The 21,334-nt window shown below is 36.8% G+C and overlaps 1 protein-coding gene across 1 annotated transcript in view; it reads left to right on the top strand.

The window, feature by feature from the left end:
* The window catches only part of Hacd1 (3-hydroxyacyl-CoA dehydratase 1), a 21,413-nt gene extending 8,296 nt beyond the window's left edge, over positions 1–13,117 (top strand). Inside the window, exons 2-7 of the mRNA XM_004645191.2 lie at positions 1,668–1,785; positions 1,962–1,980; positions 2,057–2,145; positions 4,159–4,280; positions 9,494–9,672; positions 12,943–13,117. Coding sequence (XP_004645248.1) covers positions 1,668–1,785; positions 1,962–1,980; positions 2,057–2,145; positions 4,159–4,280; positions 9,494–9,672; positions 12,943–13,025 — 610 coding nt within the window. The 3' untranslated portion in view covers positions 13,026–13,117. The remainder of the gene's footprint in view (positions 1–1,667; positions 1,786–1,961; positions 1,981–2,056; positions 2,146–4,158; positions 4,281–9,493; positions 9,673–12,942) is intronic.
* The last annotated feature ends 8,217 nt before the right edge of the window (positions 13,118–21,334 follow it).

Genomic DNA, 21,334 nt, shown 5'->3' with positions numbered 1-21,334 from the left:
GAACTGGAGATTGAACTCAGGCCCTTGTGCTCACCAGAGAAGCACTTATTCCACTGAGCCATCTCCCCAGCCCCTTAAGTATTCTTAATCTATAAGAACAGAAGGTATATTTAATACCATATATGAATCTCAGTTGAAAAGTGAAGTTATATGTATTTTATGTTTTTTGAAAAATAAACTCCTTAAATGCAGGCTTATGTCATCATTATGCTTTCCTTCTATGGTACAACAAGTTTTTATTTAGTGAAAATTATATAAATAGTAAATGATGATTCTTATTGAAGATTTCTCCTTCTATATCATAATATGATATAGTGATAATTTCTACTTGTACATTATAATATGATAAAATATGCTAGTGTTTTGGTTGAAAAATATTTGTATTTGTGTAAAATACATATCTATATACACAATACTGCTTTTGAAAGCTTTTTAATCTGAAGATGCATTTATATATTATTAAAATGCTGTATGACAGTCTTATTTTGGTATTAATTTCTTTGGTCTTTCAGTTTATTTGCTGAAGCTGAAAATACACTGGCCATTGGTTTTTCTGCAGTTGGTCCCTTATATATTGTATTCTTCCTCTTCCAGCATCAACATAAAAGTACTGTCACTTTTTTCTCCTGTGAGTTTTTGTTTTCTTTTTTAATTTAATTTAATTTAATTTAATTTTATTGAGAAACAAATTGCAATGAGACAGTTTCAAAGGTGATTAATAGGACAGTTTCAATAATTAATGCATTGTACATTGTTATCTTCTTAGTGGTTATTCATAGTACAAGATGCAGATAGGATATCCTGTCCAAACACTATTACTATAAATCTTTCCTCTCATTGAATTTAGTGAAAGTAGTTGTATATCTATCCTAACTATTCTGTATATACAGATGTGAGGGTTTTTTTTTTTTTTTTTTTTTTTGATAGAATGATTAAGCACCGGCTTTCACAAGCGCCGTGACCAGGGTTCGATCCTGCGTCCTGCATGCTGCGCTGACCCTGCCCCTGGACTGCGCTGAGCCAGGGACCGAGTCCATTGTGTGGTAGCGCACACCTGTAATCCCAGCACTGGGGCGCTAAAAACAGGAGGATCACTTCGAGTCCGAGCTGTGAAGTGAGACCCTTTACCAAATACATAAATGAAAAAAAAAAAAAAAAAGAATGATGAGTCAAGACCATAGTGATCCATAGTATAGCTATATAAATAACATAACTATATAAATATGTATGTAGCAAAACTACATAAATTGTGGCATTTCTTTTCAGGAAGTTCATTGGTATTTTTAAAATAGTAATAGATGTACATGGATAGCATTGATCACCTTAAGCCTTTTAAAATGTTCAGTTCAGTGGCATTAATACATTAATTCACATTGTTCTCATTAATACATTCACATTGGCATGCATCACTGTCCTTTTGCTGGCTGATTTTAATGAGCATAATGTCCTCAAGGTTCACCTTTGCCCTAGCAAGTATTGGAATTTATAAGCTTTTGAAGACTGAGTAATATTGCCCATACATTTAGAACATATTTTGTTTATCCATTTAGTCATTGATAGACACTTGGTTTGTTTCCCCCTTTTAGCTATTGTGAGTAATACAGCTTTGAGCACGTTATTGGTATTCATTTTGATAGAACTTTATCAAATACTTTTCTTTTCTTTAGGTGGTTGGTTCTAGCTGTCGCCATGGTACGTTTTTACATGGAAAAAGGAACACATAGAGGTTTATATAAAAGTATTCAGAAGACACTTAAATTTTTCCAAACGTTTGCTTTACTTGAGGTAAGTTTTTTCATCATGCTATTTTTCTGTAATGCTTATCTGATGGTGTTTTTGTTGAACAATGTCAATTTTGTTTTGCACATTACATGCCACATATGGATTTGCTTATTACTAGTGTTGACAAGGATTTACTTTATGCTTTATTATTACTGACTTGTGATTTTTTTTTCTTACAGATAGTTCACTGTTTAATTGGTGAGTTTTTCTTTGAATTTTACCTTTTTTTACAACTTGTTGTTAGAGCAGTAGCTAACTTAATTTTCTCTTCAAGGAATTGTACCAACTTCTGTGCTTGTGACTGGGGTCCAAGTGAGTTCAAGAATCTTTATGGTGTGGTTGGTTACTCACAGCATAAAACCGGTAAGGGCTGCAGCTGTGTTTTCTACTTGTACTTGTAAGATGGCTTTTCTTCAGTAGGACGAAAATGCTGACGTTGCTACGTTTCAGGAAGCAGAACAGTTGGGCCACGAGGAGTTGGCTGGCCTCAGACTCTCACTGTATGTTGACTTAGCCCTGTTGTAGAATGACTGAAACACAGCAAACTTAAAAGTTGGCATTTCATATCCATAATGTGCTCCTCTCTGACATTTTTCTGTTTTTTAAAACTGTAACCTCTGTCAAATGACCTGCTGAAATGTTTTCTATTGAAGTTTGTTTTCTACCAAAGTCACTATAAGCAATTTATTTTTCCTCATGTAGCGTTGAATATTGCGGCAAGGACATAACAGTCAGTGTGATTCTGTGTGTCTGAACAAATGGAAAAGACTAAATTAAAAATGAGTCTTTTCGCTAAAGTATACAAAAATCTCAAGAGGAAAGAGTGCAAAAGATCTATCATACAACATGGTGACTGGAGTTAATAAGATATTTGCGTAGGATACTTAAAAAATTGCTAAGAAGGGCCAGGGATACAGCTCAGCAGCATAAACACCTACCTGGGGAGTGCAAGGTCCTGAGTTTGATCCCTGGTAGCACAAACAAAAACAAAAACCTGCTAAAAAGAGTAGATTTTAAGTGCTCAGCACAAATAAATGGGAAGCGCAGGAGATGATGTGTGTGGTATCTCAGGTGGCTCGATTTAGCCATTCCTGGTGCCTTTGTCTTCTAACACAGCACACTGTGCACCATAAACATACATATTTTTAATATGTCAATTAAAAATAATTTTTAAAAAGTTAGGATTGAGAAACTTGGGAAACAAACATTATTTCTGGGAACACAGCAGGAGAGAGATGAATGACTGAATCTGACTCATGGCTTAAGCCTTTTAGATAAAGTTGATTTTGTCGAGGTACATATTGGGCCACTTAAGCCCTTGTCGGAAACATTCCCCAGCTCTGCCCTCCCGACCTTCTTGACAGCCTTCATAGTCTGCCATCTCCTTGAGGACAGATCTCTGGCCTCCTTTGCATTCTGCAGATTCCTTTCTTGTCTCCTGGGTGCCTGGGGACTGACATCTGACTCCTGCTGCATTTCCTCCCTGGTCTCTGGTCTGCAAGGGGGCAGATCTCTGACCTTCTGCGCTTTTACTACTCTACACCTTAGCCCTCTTGACTAGTGTTTCTTATGCAGCTTACTCCATCTGCCTGGTCCATAGCCAGAGACTGTGGTATGGACAGCAGCCGTCCTGTGCCTCTCCAACAGCCAGACTCTTGCTTGCTGAAGACAGCTTACTGTGCTCAGAGCCTCAGAGCAGGAGTGCGTTAACAGCATAAAAGAGAGGCAGTGCCAGGGAGTGAAGGAATATAATAGCTGGGCCTGGACTATGAGGAATCTGAAAAATAAAAGAGGGGAAGAAGGGCCAAGAATACAGTTCAACAGCATGGCACCTCCCTGGCAAGTGCGAGGTCCTGTCCTGAGTTAGATTCTCAGTTCAGAAAACAAACAAAAAGGAATCAAAGAGAAGAAAGGTAATGATGGGGTGTCCAACATTAACTAGAGAGACAAATTTGAAGAGAAGCCAGGTAGTGGCTCGTTCCCAGAAAAGAAAGGATCCTTCTGCTCTTTTCCAGCAGAGGTTCTGTTCCTTCATATTTCTCTTTCTTTTTCTACCACAAGTTTCCCATTAGCACAGATTCTCCCTGTTCTGCCTTTTAAGAGGGAGACATTGTCCTAGGGTAGTGGGGTTCCTGGCTGGAGTGAAGGGTGAGGGAGACGCTAGTGAATAGTTGCCCATTTCAGTGCACAGCACGTAAGTGTGATGTTCGTAACTAATTATTTAATGATGACTGCATTAAGTATTCCGTATCATATGTGTCTAACCTAGACACTCCATTATAAGAGAAGACAGAGGTTTGAAATGGTTACAACACCTAGTTCTCTGAATCCTAAATTCAAGGTTGAACAGCGTTGGATTTCTCTGTAATCCTGCAGGTCCAGAATGAGGAGAGTGTGGTGCTTTTTCTGGTCTCGTGGACTGTGACTGAGATCACTCGCTATTCCTTCTACACATTCAGCCTTCTCGACCACTTGCCATACTTCATTAAATGGGCCAGGTGGCGATGTCTTGCAGCTTAGTTTCTCACTGTCCTGTGCATGCTGGTTTTGTGTGCTGAGCTAACACCAGAGAACTAAAACGTGTGTTGCAGCGCATGATGCCAGAATGCTCGGCTTATGGACATTAGCAGTGTCGCAGCTTGTATTCCAAGAGCTTGATTGGATGATGAGAAATGAACCATAGTGAAATACATTTTGTGTAATGTCAATACCAGGCAAACATATTCTTAAGTAACCTAAGGATTGGTTATTTATTTTCCTTATATATTTTTGGAATTATATTAAAAACTACCCAAAACGGTTATTTTATTTGATTGATCTAAATTATTTTAATATGCACTGACAATTTTTACTTCCTTAGATCAGCAATATTATTTTAATTTTTTGTTCTCTTTGTTTTGCTATAAATAGCTCTAACAGACTTTTTTTTAAAAAGAAGTTTATCCTTAAAATTTTTTATTTGGGATGTGGACCAAATTTATATCCTAACACTGTGATTTTTGAAGTGAAAGTTGCCCTATTCTTTTTGAAGGTTGAATTATTTGAGAAACATGTATTTTACCAAGTTATTGTAAACATGGAATTACGTTTCGGAAGGCAGCTATGTCTGTCACTTTACCTCCAGTGCACACCAAAACCACTTTTTGGAGAACAAATCAAAACCAGCACAGATTTATTCATTCTGTTCTTGTTGTACTTAGAGTAGCAGGAGCAGTGACAAACTGGGGCACACTGAGATGCAGATGTGAATGTGTCATGTGTTTATATCCTCTTAGCATGACTCTGAGGCAAAAAAATTAAAAACCCTAATGGGTCTTAGTGCAAGGTGTGAGTTCCATATAAGCAAGATACAAGAGGTAAACAATATTTTTATTCTTAAAACTATTTAAGAATATAAGCTACAAGGGTTCGATCCCTGGCACCGCATGCCGCACTGGCCCCGCTCCCGAGCGCGCTGAGCCAGAGATGGAGTCCAGCGTAGTGGCGCACGCCTGTAATTCCACCACTAGGGAGGCAGAAAACAGGAGGATCACTATGAATCCGAGCTTCGTAGTGAGACCCTGTACAAACAAAACAAAACAAACCATATATACGTATGCTACAGAAGTAATATAGTTTCTTTGTAAAGGTTCCAATAATGTGGATGTGTATAAAATGAACACAGAAAGCTATTTATCCTCCTGTGTAACCTACAGCCTGCCCCTGGAGGAAGAAACTGTTTACTCACCTAGCAGTTTCATAGCGCAAGTGTAAAAACACATGTAGATTTTTAAAAACATAAATAGGCTGATATTATACGCGCTTTTTGTGCATAACATTATTGGAATTTTTGGGCTTTTTTCCAGGGTGGTTACATTTTGATCTACCTCTTTGCTATGCAGTGTTCCATAGTATCTTTGAACCAGTTTTCTATTGCTGGTATTTATATTCTTTCCAGACTTTTAATATTATGAGTAACACTTGGAGACATAAACAGTGCCATAGCTATGTAGCATTGAAAATATATATTTATTAATGTTTAAAAACTCTGATATTTTTGGTAATACATTCTTAATTCTTTGTTTCGGACTTGTTTCAGATCCTCATGCATGACACTTTTCTCCAGTGATTAGTTAACTCATGCATTATAATGTTCAAATATAACAAATTAGAACAAATAAATAAAAAATAAAAATTTTAAAATTACTTATAATCCCTCTGCATCAGAATCATCACTGTTGTATTATGCAGTCTCTCAGACTTTTACAAATACCCTCCAGGTCTTTCTTAGAAATTTATGGCTTAACATTTGGCCTATCACATGTTTTAAAAGGATAATTTTAGTATAAATAATATTGTTTGTCATAAGAAGTTTGTATTACTTATGTCTATTTGGTTGGTTTTATTCTTGTACATGAAAACGTATTCACTGTTAGTGATCATTGGGCTGTTTGAAGAGTTGGCAATTTTGAATGTCGCTGGGCTTAGTCTTAGCATGCCTGTCCATGCCATTTTGCATGATAGTCTTAGGGATTTCGGGAACCTTTGAAAACACTAGCTCATGACACAGACTCTTCATAGGCAGTGTTCATAGTATTTGTGTGAATATGACAGATGCACCTTGTGCATTTCCTTGGGTCAGGCAATTAGTCTTTCATGCTTTGTCTCTCCCTTTTGAAATGTATTTGCATGTTTTTCATTTGTAGAAAAGAACGGAACTGCCATTATATGTTTAAATTTGCTCTTTAGAAAGCACCTCTCTGTTTCCTTCATGTAAATAAGGTGTTATGTAAAGTCAAGTTTGAAATGCATGCGTTAGCTTAATGTTAATGATAATCATAAATAATTATATTTCACGTGGGGGAAACTTAAAAATTCCAACTGTCAAAATATATTTGCCAACCTCATTAAGTAGGCTAAAATAATATTCATATTTAAGTTCAAATGTGAAAGCTGTTGTTCTCAAAACTTCACATTACAACTGGCTTCTTATTTATATAGTTTGACTTACTGTCCTGATTTGAAAATACTTTGAATTTATGTGCTGAAAGTCTTTTTGGAAAAGTCCGCAGAATAATAATGTATTGGGTTATGTTTTCTTTTTTTGTTTTTGAATTTAGGACAGGGTTTACAGGGTGTGCAGGGTCTCACTACATAGTTGGGACTCATAGTGATTCTCCTGTTTTCAATCTCCCAAGCACTGGGACTACAGGTGTGTGCCACCATGCCCAGTCTCAGTCACTGGCTCAGTGTGCCCTGGGGGTGGGGCTGGCACAGCACACTGGGGATCTAACCGCCTGAGGGTTATATTTTTACATTCATTTTCATTTTACTTTCTCAAGCACATTTTTTTTTTTTTTTTTTTTTTTTTTTTTTTTTTTTTTGGTACCAGGGATCAAACTCAGGACCTTGTGCTTGCCAGGCAGGCACTCAGGCTATTGAGTTATCTCCCAGGTCCCTTATTTTACTTTCAAAAATGAATGTCCTTTAAAAAAATCTTAGGTAAAAATTGGAAATCCTTGAGGAAACATTAACATTAAATCTTTTTCTGAATGTGGTTTATAGGTAGTTATATCTTCCATATTTCCCTCAGAACTTAATGATATGTAATCTTTTTAAATCAGGAAAGTTATAAAATTACTTATCATTTCATTAGCAAAGTTTATTCTCTTTAATGCTTTTTTCTAGTAGCAATATTCTTAGAGTGATAACTTTTTTCTATTAAAGAACAGTGGTAGGCCAGGAATGTAGCTGTCTGGCAAGCATGAAGTCCTAAGTTCAATTCCTGGTACCAAAAAAAAAGGAACAGAAAAGAACAATGCTACTGACATAGTTTGAGAGCTACATAAAGTAAATAAAAAAAAAATCATTTTGAGTATTTTGAGAAAGGAATATAAAATGTTCAATAATGTGATTTTAAAAATTGTGATACAGAAAGATTGATTTAAATGATAACTGCAAGAAGGAAAGCAAATGTATAATCAGGACAAGGAGAGGATGGCAGATGCAGTAACGGGCTCATCTGTAGGTACTCACTAACATATTTTGGTACATAATTTTGTTCCTCTCTCCTATCTCTTGTCTTTGTACATCTAGGGCACTACAGACTATGGTGGCTTAGAGAAAAATGATTTTCCTTCATAGGGAAATATCCTTGTCTTGGATTTTTAGGCTCTTCCTGTTGAAGTCAGTAGAACCTACGCACTAACAGGCTAACCTCTGGGATAAAGACTTTGTCATAATCCAAATGAACAAATTGTCATTTGGCATTTTGGATAGAGTTTTCTCACCTCTTATTTTAAGCAAGCCAATTCTGTATTCCTGTGAAATAACCTGTATTGGTCACACCTATATTGCTAGGACAAAATATTCAACATCTGTGACTTTAAGGAAGCCAGGTTTAGTTTGGTTCATGGTTTTAGGGGATCCAGTCCATGGTTATCTGGCTTCTGTTTAGAATGGCATGGTGGGGGGCATGATGGAGCATACTTACCCACTTTATGGCAGCCCGGAAGCAGAGAGGTAGGGAGGGCAGGGACAAGAATATGCTCTTGCAGGTCACACCCCTGCTGGCCCCTCCTCCAACCAGGCCCCACCTCCTAAAGTGTATTTGGCTGTGGACTCATCAATGAATTAATCCATTGATAACACAGCACCCCCATAATCCAGCCAGTTTACAAAAGCTCCCCATCTCTAAAATATGTGAATTGTTGGGGGGACATTTTAGATCTAAACCTTATCGTACTGATTTTGTCGTGAAAGGAACTTTGGACAGTACACTTGTTATGAGTTGCTGATGTGTTACATAATCAGTTTTCTGCAGTGGTAATTACATTCAGATAGTAGCCATGAAGTTTTCCAAATGCCTTTAAAAATAACTACTGTACTTTGGTAATTTCGAGGTTCAGGTATAAAACTGACTTTTTTTTTTTTTTCAGAACCGAGGATTGAACTCAGGCCCTTGTGCTTGCCAGGCAAGCACTTGTTCTATGGAGCTATCTCCCCAGCCCCCTAAAATTGACATTGTAAACTGGTGTCTTCAAGTGCAGCATTTGATTGATAAATGATTAATTACAACAACAACAAAAATAGCTTTGATTCCATGTGCCAAAGAAGTTTCTTACACAGTACTCAAGTAAATCCATAGTCCCAGTACTCTGGAGCCCAGGAGTTTGAGACCAACCTGGGCAATAGAGAAGATCCCATCCTAAAACAGACAAAACCTGCATATACTTTTTAATAACTTGTATTTAATTACTGTGAAGTAAGTTGAGTACTTAAGAAGAGATTGCCAGGGCTGGGGAGCTAGCTTGACAGTGTAAGCACATGCCTGGCAAGTGCAAGGAACCAAGTTTTTTCCCCCATGCTGCATGCTGTGCTGGCCCCAAAACTGGATGTGGTGGCGCTTGCCTGTAATCCCAGCAGTGGGGAGCCTGAGACAGGAGGATCGCTATGAATCTGAGCAGGGTAGCAAGACCATGTACCAAATAAACAAATACATTTTTTAAAAAGATGCTGCTATTTATAGGGGAAATCTTATTTAGAAGGATGAAACTGTAGTTACTAAGCTAATGATTGAAGCAGAAAAATTAACCTACTTTGTGTGAAGTTATGGTAAATGTGGACAGACAGGAGAATTTGTAAGTTTAAATACAATAACAGTAAAGAACCATGCTGTAAAATACAATAGTTATTCTAGAAAAATAATTCTCTGAGGTTTTTCCTTTTCTAGATATAATTTTTTTATCATCTTATATCCTGTTGGAGTTGCTGGTGAACTGCTTACCATATACGCTGCCTTGCCATATGTGAAGAAAACAGGAATGTTTTCAATAAGACTCCCTAACAAATACAATGTGTCTTTTGACTACTACTATTTTCTTCTTATAACCATGGCTTCATATATACCATGTAAGTATAAGTATATATATATATATATATATATATATATATGTATTAATATTTTGATTTAATATATGGACACTTTCAGAAAGGTATAATAAGCTAGTTTAATAAACAAGGGGAAATAATGTGAAATAATAGCTTACAAACACTTTTAAGACTTCTGTTCAACCCCACATTTGTTCATGGTTTGGAATAATTGGAGGAGGGGTAAGTCAGACATTTTACTGGCTATGAGTACAAAGCTAAATATGAACACACCAGTGATTCCTTTTCAAAGGGCATTTAAATTGTGCTTAGTATGATTAATTTTTTAAAGGGAAAGAAAAATCATTTGAAAAATGTGGGTGCCTCAGTGTGCTGTTTATAGGCACTTAGAATTATGAGTCTGAGTATATGTATTCTATTCAGGAAAGTTTCACGTCATTTCAATCCATTAAGTACACTTGGGAAAGTCATCGAGGAGCACTGTACTCTTACTTGTGTTGCTCTATGTACTTGAAGATAATAAAGCTGCTTTTCTTAAGCTATGTCTAATAATTCAGACTGTTCCCTAATTTTTCATCATCTCATCCAGTAGTTGCAATGGATTGGTGAAACTTTATTCACTTTATCTAGTACTGATAATGACATTTATACATCAAATTTCTAGTCATTAGCAAGATATACAAAAAAGTAAGGTTATTACATACCGCTGTATTCCCTTCTCTGTAAAATTAGAGACTTTGGTGTCAGTGGGATGAAAAAGAAAAGTTTACAGAGGCTAACATTGCCATTGACACCATCTAGAGCATTTCTTCTAAAGGGAGGTGTGCCTAACACTTAACCAGCCCCTTGAGGCCTGCAATGTTGAAGCATTTCCAAAATCAAAAGGGAAATAGTGGGGGCTGGAGAGATGGCTCAGTGGTCTAAAGCAGCTACTTGGAACAAGCTTGGCAAAGCACAAGGACCGTGGTTCGATCCCTCAGCACCACATGCCAGCCAGCCTCGCCCCCTGGTGGGCTGAGCTGGCCACACACACACAAAATAAATAAATGTAATAAATAAATAAATAATTTAATTTAAATTAAAAAAAAAGGAAGTAGTGGTCAAAGAGTGTTTCCCTACTCTGTCTGCTACCATATCCGCCTTCTACTGTTCTCCACCTCAGCTGGTTCAGGATTGCTGAGGCAGTTGTGCATGTACTGCGTGTCACAACCCTGTTTTTCCCAGGCTCTGGTTAGTAGTAACAGGCCCTGACTGGAGCCAGGACTTGCAGAGCTATCTGTTGTATAGTTACAGGTGTGGACTTGAGTTCTCATCTTCCTCATGACTTCTGAGGTATCTCCATAGAAACCTGGGCCCCAAAACAATTGTTTGAAGTGTCACATCAGTAACTTTGTTTTTTGTGGTACTCAGGATTAAACCCAAGGCCTCCCACATGCTAGGCAAATGTTCTACCACTGAGTTGCACTTCCTGCCCTTTTAAAATTTTATTTTGAGACAGAGTCTCCCTGACTTGCTCAGTGTGGCTTTGAATTGGCAGTGTCTCATCCTGCCTCAGCCTCCAAAGCAGTGAGAGATGTGCATCACTGCGTGTAGCTTACATCAGTAACTTTTGTCTGTTTTTTAGGTGTCCTGGGAGGTGTAGACTGTTCTGTGCCCGCAGCAGCTTCCCAGCTTTCCATGCAGTTACTGAGAGTCCCACTTCTCTGAGGGCCAGTCAGCAAGGGGGATGTGTTTTCACTCCATTATCAACATTAGCAGAAGCAGCAACCAAGTTTACTTTGCTTATTAAATTATTTGTTAATTATCAATATTAAAAGAGCTTTTTTGAAGGGCTGGCCAAATAGCTCAGTGGATTAAAGTGCCTGCAAGCAGGCACAGGGGCCAGGGGTTCGATCCCCGGGCCTGCTGAGCTGGCCCCACTCCCCCAGAGCGTGCTGAGAGGGCAATTGAGACTGGGTGTGGTGGCACGTGCTTGTAATCCCAGCACTTGGGAGGCTGTAAACAGGTGAATCACTATGAGTCCGATCTAGTAGTTAGACCCTGAACACCCTGTAGTTCCTTCCCTAAAATACAGAAAAAAGAGAGCTTTTTTGGGTAATTTTTTATTTTAAAAAAAGGTATCTGTCATTCACCAGTGAGAATGTTCTGGATGAGAGAGGTTGAATGAATTGCTTAAACAATCAGCTGGTAATACCAAGATTTGAACTCAAGCCTATCTCTTCTCCTGAACTACTCAGGATTATTGTTATTATTATTATTTACAATAACTGGTCGGCTAGCTTTAAGATACATGAGTATATTTAGGTTAGAGATAGAATATGATGGTTACATTGATCATGATGGGAGGTACCTAAATTTAAAAACTAAGACATGCTGTGCATTTTTGCTATTTAAGTTCTGAAAATAAATTTTTATACAAAGTAGCCTTAGTGAGATATTCAGAGCTTGTTCTGTGAGTAGGTTCATCAGTTGGTCTCTGTTTACTATTTTTACATTTTAGCTGGTGTCAATTTGTTTATAGACCAGTGTTTATACTGTGATTGAAATCATTGGTTCAGATTTGCTCAGAATAGTCTCCAAATTTGGGTACACGACGATTAGTCCAATTATCATCATGTATATTTATGTGTTTGTGTGTAGCAGACCTCCCTTAGCTCAGCTTTCAGGAGCATCTACTCTGGGCCAATTTGGAAGACTCTGTTCTAGCTCTTCCGGAGTCCCCAGATAGCTCCCAGTTCTATAGCACCTGGGACTGTGGCCTTGGCTCCCCCGCTAGTGCTGAGACCATGTTCCGAGTGTGCACAGGTCTAATCCCTCTGCTACTCCGGGGGCCAAGCACGTTACTGGTGCATGCAGCCCAGAGGTCCCGGGGTGGCTGCTTGTGAAGGGTATGGATGACTGTGGGTGAACTTAGGCTGTCCATACAAGGACAGTGAAGGGGGCAGTTTGGGACTGCTTTCTGTGGCTCTGGCACAGTAGTTCAGAGCATTGCTAAATTCAAAAGTTAAACATGGGCTTCCATGACATTATGGAGGTATATGTATCAAAATACTAAGTTTTCTAAAAAAAATAAAACTTCAGTATTATAAAAAAATAAAACTTCAGGCATTATAGTGGTTAGGGATGCGGTATGCGGACTTCCATTAACACACTTCTTACTTCTGTAAATATTAGGAAGTAGCAGTGGCATACAGTGTACATACTTTCAGGCATTGCCACATTTATCAGTTTTCAGGCATAAATAATTGAAAACAATAGCTTATCTGTTTTATTTTCTTTTTTTCAATCAAGTGTTTCCACAGCTCTATTTTCATATGTTACGTCAACGAAGAAAGGTGCTTCATGGAGAGGTGATTATCGAAAAGGATGATTAAAGATCCCTACAAACAAGGTGCTTTTTCCAGTATAACCAGGATTACTTGAGTCCGAGTTTTAATAACAAGAATAAAAACTCTATGAAAGATCACATATTGTATTGCTTCTTCAAATATAATTCAAAACCCCTGGTGTTTACCAATATTTGTCTTCATATTGTGTCAAGTATATTTTTTATAAGAACTGTGCAAGCACTATCAGCGCTTGGGTAGGTCTTGATCATTTAGAAAATAATGGGATGTAATATGTGGGGAAAATTTTTTGTTAGTTTCAGTTAATTTTTTTGCAACATATGCTCAGGGTTTTTAACATCAATGTTTAGAAATTAATGTAATAGCAATATTGTGACACCTACCAGTGACATTTATGTGATACTTACAAATGAGAATAGAAAATTATAGTAACTTCCTGATGGGCTGAAACTCACAATCTGTTTTTGAAATTGTAAGCCAGAATTTATGATAAATAATGATATTTAAAAGTGAATAATTTGGTGTAGTAAGACTTTTCATATACAGTATTAGGATAAACCAAAAATATGTAAGATGTCACAGTGTCTTTTTTTTTTTCCTGTAGATAAATCAAAGGACTTCATGCATGCTAGGCAAGTGTTCTACTATTGACCTATACCTACAACTCCAGAAAAATATTCTCTGAAAATATTTCTAGGCAATTGAAATTATTAGGAAAAATATTTTTATTTAAATTAACAAATTGAAGACAATATTTTCCACTACTTTCTAATATTTGAGAAATTAGACAAAATGTAAATATATACATTTTCCTGTTTAAAAAATATGATGTCCGATCTTAATACTGTATTTAAATCTATGCTTCAGAAAGTCTGCTCTAGACTGTGGAATTATCTTATAAAATTCATGTTATGATAATCCCTTGTGGTATTACATAACTAAAAGTTTCCAGATCTGGTGTAAAACACTCATTTTATTAGGAATTCCATTGAATAGTAAAAAGTCATATAAGAAAGCTCCTGTCCTCATATTAAATAAAAGGATTTCCTGAATTTTAATTCTTAAATAGGTCCTTTGAAAAGTCTCCCTCCTACATTAAAGTATGCTCATTTACTGACCAAGTTTAGAGAGAGAATAAGTATGTAACAAGAAAAACAAAAGAACTTTTTGCCTGTTGGAGATACCTAGCTATAGTTCTGCTTTTTCTGTATTGTTTACATTTACAATCAACTTGTAACACTACACTTTTCAAAATCACTTGATAGTTTGTTACTGTCTTCATGGTTTCCTTTCATCTAGACCTTCAGAGTTCAGAATAGTTTTGCACTTATTTTAAGTAACTTCATGAAAGGTGCTATTTCTTTTGTTACGTTACATTGTAATATTTTCTCTGCAGCTGAATATTTTGATAAGCAATAAATATTAGGTTATTGAGTCTCAAAATGTAATTGTTCATTCTATTACATGACTTCAGCAGTTTTCATCTTGAACTTTTATAAGGAAATATTTTTCAGGGAGTTTCCCCCTTATGGTAATGTATATGAAATTCACATTGTTAAATAACTGTCTTGTGAAAAATATTTGAAATGCTATTCCTGAAATTTGATTTCATTCAACTTGTGATCCCTCCAAGCAGCTGTAATACTTTTTTTCCTCTGAAGTATAGAAGACCTTGAAGTGAGAATTGTGTTGAATAAAAATGAAACACATCAAACTATTTGGTGACCTACATTAATATACTCAAGACATTAAGATTTATTATGGTTAACTTCTATAAAGTCAGCCAATTCTAAACTGTCATTTGTGTAGAAAATAAAGTGCTAAAGTAATTTGATTTTAAAAACAAAAACTATTTGAATTCCTTTGTGTTGTTTCCTATGAGTGCATTTCTCTTTAATTTCTCCCTAATTCAGTCTTTATTTATTGATTGATTGATTTTTTCAGAACCAGGGATTGAACTCAGGCCCTTGCGCTTGCCAGGCAAGTGATTCTTTTACTAGGCCATCTCCCTGGCTCCCTAATTCAGTCTTCAAATAGGCATTCGGTCTGCAGCCACAACCCCATGAATGTGCCTGATGATCACAGGTGAATAGGCAGGTTACAATGTATAAATTTGATATTAATACTGCAACATTCCTCATAGTTACAGCTTAGCAAAAAGGCATGCCAAATTAAACATGAAGTCATTTCCATCAAAATCCTTTGTTACTTGACATCTGTAAGTTTTCAGAAGTGTTATTTTTGATGTTTGCATATTTAAAGCATTAAGTATTATGCTGCTACTCATGGTTTCTAGTGATACAGGGCAAATGGTAATAGAACCTTCTAGTAATCTGCCCCTACACAGAAGTTTTGTGTGTGTTTTGTGCTACCATGTCACAAGTACCTTTGGAGGGAATTAACATCTTCCTTCTGTCTTATGTCTCTCCACCTTACTCAGTGACTCTGGCATAATAACCAGGTCAGAGTGGTTACTGACTGTACCACTGTAAGCATACTGTAAAGCAACTGTCTGGGCTTTATCAAAATACAGCATGTTAGTAGCACCTGGCAGAATTCTTGTTGCTTACATCAGGGTGTCATTAGCAAGACAACATTCTGATATAGGACATCAGTCACAGATGATACAGTTGCGAAAACCAAACATTAAGGGACCATGAAGGGAAAAATAACTGAAAAGCAACATTGTGAACGTCTTTCAAGTTCATGTGATAGGCCAAGGATATACATAGATTTGTATCATACCCAATGCATAGGAAAATAAAAATCCCAGTTTTACAATTACAAACATGATGCTGTTGACACCTATGAATTTCAGAAAAATTAAATTTGTTAATAATTTTAGTCTACAGTTACAACATATTTAGACATTAGTGGTTCTAGATACAAAGTTTAAGAGTGCAGAGTTTAGATTTTTAGTTTTCTGAATATAACTTTGAAACTTCTTTTCACTTTTACTCTGAAATAATTTTAAACTTACAGAAACGTTACTAGGGAGTGCTACAAAGACTTTGCTTAAGTTCCTCCTTTGTTAAGTTTTCCCCATTTGCTGTAGTGTTCTCTCTTTTTGTAATATTTTGAGAAGCATTTCAAAATCAGCGTGTGCTTCCTGAAAACAAAGATCTGCTCTAATATTGCCACAGTTCAGTGATCAAAATCAGGAAGTCAGCACCAGTGTGTACCTATTGCCCTAGTGATACAGGGCAAATGGTAATAGAACCTTCGAAGACTCACTCCAGATTTAGCGTGGATGCTGCACACACCTGGCTGTCCTGGATCAAGGGCCAGTCCGGCTTCAGGGCTTAACATTTTCTTGTCATCCCTTTTCCTCTAGAGAAGTTCCTTACTTTGTTCTTCATCTTTCCTGACTTTTGGCCCTTTGAACAATACAGAACAATTGTTTTGTAGAAAGCCCCTCAGTTTGGGTTGGTTTGATGTCTTCTCTTGATTAACTTACGCACCTTTGGGCGGCAATATTGATTTGTTCCTTTTTTTTATGCTATTAACATTGATGTTTTAGGCTTTTTTTTTTTTTTTTGGCTGCAAAGTAATACATGGGTATGTTAATAATAGAAAATCTTTTGTTTCAACTTGTAGGAGTTTGTCTGTGAAATGAGGTATTGAGATTTTTTTTTAATACTAAATTAATGTGCCTGTGCTGTGAAACATAAAAACTGGTATCTTTTTTGAAGTGTTTAAAAAGTAACAAATTCTTTATTTCCAGATACCTTATTAACCTTTGTATTGACTTCTGTGCCACTCGGTTATGGTCTGTAAAATTCTGTGGTTAATTAATGTAATTCTGTTTGGCTTAGAAATTCTTGACTACAGCGTGTAGCTCCATAGTCTTACTACTTGATCTCCCTTGCTAACATTGTATGCAATGCAAGGTTTAGATGGCTGTAAAAATACGTTTTTGTGATAATGCCTTACCTTACATTGTAAAATGTAATTTATATAGTGTAAAAATTTTGAACTGTTCTTAAATCCACATAATCCTCTGTGGTTTAAGTTAGAGGATAATGATGGTAGAAAACTGGTTTTTCAGGCTTTTATAAGAATCATCTGAGTGATTGCATCCTTCCATTGAAGTTGTAGCATTAACAACTCTGAAGCAGGGATTTTTTTTTTTTTTTTTTTGTACTGGGGATTGAACTCAGGCTTTTGCACTTGCCAGGCAAAATTTTGTATTTTTAACAAGGTAGTTGTCTCACCAGCTTTTAAAAGGAGCATTCTAATAAGTATCAAAGGCAAAAAAATGATATCTTAATAAAGTTATAGTCACTGTATTTCAGAGAATTGAAGAGAATCAGTATTCTTATAAAAATGAACAACACAATTTTAGGTTTCTTTAAAAAAGGAAAAAATATTTTCATGATGGCAAATAGACATTGTGTATGTTCTTTTTAAAGGCATATTTTATGTTCATACAACTTTTTTTTATTCACCTAAGTGTAAGACAGATAACAACAAAATACAATCAATTGTTGTACTGCATTTTTTTTTCTTTTCTGTATTTAGGACAGGGTCTATGGGGTCTCACTAAGTAGATCGGACTCATAGTGATTCCCCTGTTTTCAGCCTCCCAAGAGGTGGGATTATAGGCATATGCCACCATGCTCAGTCTCAATCGCCATCTCAGTGCGCCCTGGGGCGGGGCTGGCACAACAGGTTGGGGATCAAACCCCGGCCACTGTGCTGTGCCTAAGCAGACACTTTAGTTAGCTGAGCTATCAGGCTGGCCCTGCATTTTAATGACAAGAAATAATAGATTTTTACATAGAGACTATATTGAGAGATTTTTTTTTCACGTAGGTATTGCTAATCAAATAGAACTGTACAGAACTTCTAATTTTGCATACATGCACGCACACACATTCACACCCCATAGAGGAATACACCAAGATTGTGGGAAACATATATGCTTCTGTTTTTGAGAAATATGGATGACAGAAAGTAATTATAACTTGCCTGGATGGATTTTAATTTAATCAGAAGTTGACTGAAATAGGTTTGTGGCTAAATTAACGTCTTCAGAAGCTAGTTTTATTGAGTTAAACTTTAAGTGAACTTTATTAAGACTCTTACAACAGAAATTAATCTTAAGAACTGAGTAAAAAGATTAATTTATATTGTGCAATCAAGAAGAAAGAAACGACTCAAGCAATTTTCTTCTCCAAGAATGATTTCTGAGTATCAAATATCAAGTTTTTGCAAAGCTAAAGCTGTGTTACAGGCATAACATTTACTTAAAAATCTAGCATTAGTTTTGTTTCACCTTTGAGATCAATATCTGTTAGATATTTGATATAGAATCTGAATTCATAGTGTGCAAAGCATTTTTTATGAGAGTTAAAAGTTTCAAAAGTTCAAAAGTTCAGAATAGACTTCCTTGTAATAGAGTAGATACTATTTGTAGTATGAAATAATGATAGGTAACGAAAGATAGGTGTGAGTAGAGCTAGTAAAAAGGTTTCTTACTTTATTTTTCTTTATTTTTCAAAGAGAATACAAATTAGAATTAAATCAAAAATTACAACTGATATAGAATTTCACTTAACAAAGTAATGTGAATTTCACAGTATTTGCTGTAATACATAGTGGTATCTCCCAACCAGTTATTCATATTATTAGATATATGTATATAAAATTGGAGGAAGAAAGAAAAAAATAAAGAAATGTATAAGAAATTAAGAAAAGAAACAGTTGAGACAATTATATAAACAATTGAAAAAAGGAGACAAAACAAATGAAGCATTAACTGGTCCTTTCTATAGACCCACAGAAATGTACAGTTCAGTTGTTCAAACCATCCTGATTACATACAAAGATAAATCTCTTTCCCCTACTCCCTCTTCTGCCCTCAACTCGGTAACTCTTTCCTTGTGAAAAGTTGTTTTTTTTTAAATGTTATTTTGCACTGGCATGGTAGTGCACTCTCGTAATCCTCCACTTGGCATGCTGAAGTAGGAGGATCTTCATGAGTTCAAAGCAAGAATGAGCTACATAGTTCAGGACCAGCCTGTAAGACAAAGCAAGACCCATCTCAAAAAACGAAATAAATGTTATTTTGTAAATATGACTATTTTACAGATCCTATGTTCATGGTTATGAAACATTTTTGGCCCCAGAAAATTACGGGTTATCATGTTTATGATGTTTTATGTATGTGTTCATTCACATTGGTTTTGAAAATATATTTAAAAAATACTGTGTATTCACTTTAGATGCATATATGCTTTAAATATCATTAAGTTTTCTTATTTTAAAATGTCTTTTCTGGGACAGAGAGATAACTTAGTAGAATAAGTGCTTGCCTGGCAAGCGCAAGGGCCTGACTTCAATCCCCCCCAATTCTGCAAAAGAAAAAAAAAAGTATTTGGATGAATATGAAAAGAAATCATTGCCACATGTATTTTAAAGTTTTCTGAAAAGAAAGCTCTGCCATTTTAGTGCTAATTCTTGTCTTGTAGTGAATGAAATTGATTAATTTAAAGCCATAAGTACTTTCTTTTTTCTTTCTTTTTGGTGGAACCAGGGATTGAACTCAGGCCCTTGTGCTTGCCAGGCAAGCACTTATTCTACTGAGCTATCTCTCTGGCCCCCATAAGCACTTTCTTAGGGCTAAAGAGTATGTGGATTGGGGTGGCATTGTAGCTCAGTGGTAGAGACCACACTTAGTATGTGTGAAGTCCAGGGTTTAATCCCTGCATCACAAAATGTGTGTGTATATACATATACATGTGTGTGTATCATAGATGCATATATATGTGTATATTTCTTGAGAAATTAAAAAAGTTTTAAAGTTATAAGCAATACTTTAGTATATTATTATTGTCATTCTGATTATCACAATCTTAAAATTTATCAGCCATGTTCAGTGGTAGAATGATCAGTGAACTGAGGGTTCGGAGTGAAATGCATCCGATTTGGGAAAAAAGCACTCAGTTTTCTTACCTTAAAAGTCCTTGTCTATATGGCTGGGGAGATAGCTTGGCAGTCTAAGGGCCTGTCTAGCAAGTGCAAGGACTTTAGTTCAATCCCCGGTACCACATGCTGTGCCAGCACCGAACTCGAGCACTGAACCCTGGGTATGCTTTGTTGGCCACTGAAACTCGGCTTGGTGGCACATACCTGCAATTCCGGCACTGGGGAGGCTGAAACAGGAGGATCACTATGAGTCTAAGCTGTGTAACAAGACCCTGCAGCAAATAAATAAATAAATAAATAAATAAAGTCCTTGTCTATAAAAAAGGACAGGTAGTTGCCAGAAGAGCAAACAGATACAAGTACTCAATATATATTACTTGCTAATTAATGACCTTGTTGCTGTCAAATATTTTTATAGCATCTGATGAAAGGGGAAATTAAAAAAAATCCTACCAAGCTCACTTGTTTCTTGGGCATAATCTTACCTCACTAACTGAGGATAATATTGGTAAATTTTTATTTTCCTATACTTTTTGTACATTGATTAGTTTCAAAGATTGCCTATGTTAAAGCACCTTCCTTATTGAGTTAGAAGTAGAAGGTAGATCTAGTCCTAGGCCAGCCCCGGTGAGTGTGTGCCAGAGATTCCAGCTACCCTGTGCAGGCAGGACCTACTGGTCTCAGCCTAGGTGCAGCATGGGTGAGATGCTCTTTCACCCCCTTGGGACAGCCCCCACCACTTCGTAGCACCCACCTCACCCTGCCCACTGAGTAGGAATTTCTGCCACATTCCAGGAACCTCAAGATCCAGTCCTAGTGCAGGCTCAGTGAGAGTGTGGGAGAGCTTCCTCTCCCCACTACTCCACCTTGTCTCCTCCAGACTCAGCTCAGGCCTGGCATACAGGACTGGGGTGAAACCCTGCAGCTGCAATCCCTACAGAGAGTGTAGGGACAGAACCACCCAGCTAGTCCAGGAGCAGAACATCTTGCCAGAGGAGCACAACAGGTTCACCCCCAAGGGCAGCAGCAGGAAGGAGCTGAGCACAGCAGCCAGACCCAAACCAGGCACAACTGGATAAATCCAAACTTTGTAGATCTGACCCTGAACTTCAGTAGGTGCTAAAGTTATAACTGCACCAAAGCTCTATAACAAAGATCAGAAGACAGTGCTATACAAAATGACAATGAGAAGGAGCAAAATGCATTCTCAGAACCCAAGCCACCCATAACAAGTGCAGAGGACACTAACACAGAACAAATTGGGAGTCACACAGCTGAAAGCAACGAATCAATGGCTTCTGAAATAAAGAAACAGCTGCAAAAAGGTATAGAGGAACTCAGATTGGAAATGAAAAAAGAAATCCCTGAATTAATAACATCTGCAGTAAAGAATGAACTGCAGAAAC

The sequence above is a fragment of the Octodon degus genome, unplaced genomic scaffold (genome assembly GCF_000260255.1).
Source record: "Octodon degus isolate 3935 unplaced genomic scaffold, OctDeg1.0 scaffold00220, whole genome shotgun sequence".
Taxonomy (NCBI): Eukaryota; Metazoa; Chordata; class Mammalia; order Rodentia; family Octodontidae; genus Octodon; species Octodon degus.
Note: the sequence above shows the minus strand (reverse complement) of the source record. Positions and strands in the feature narration are given on the sequence as shown.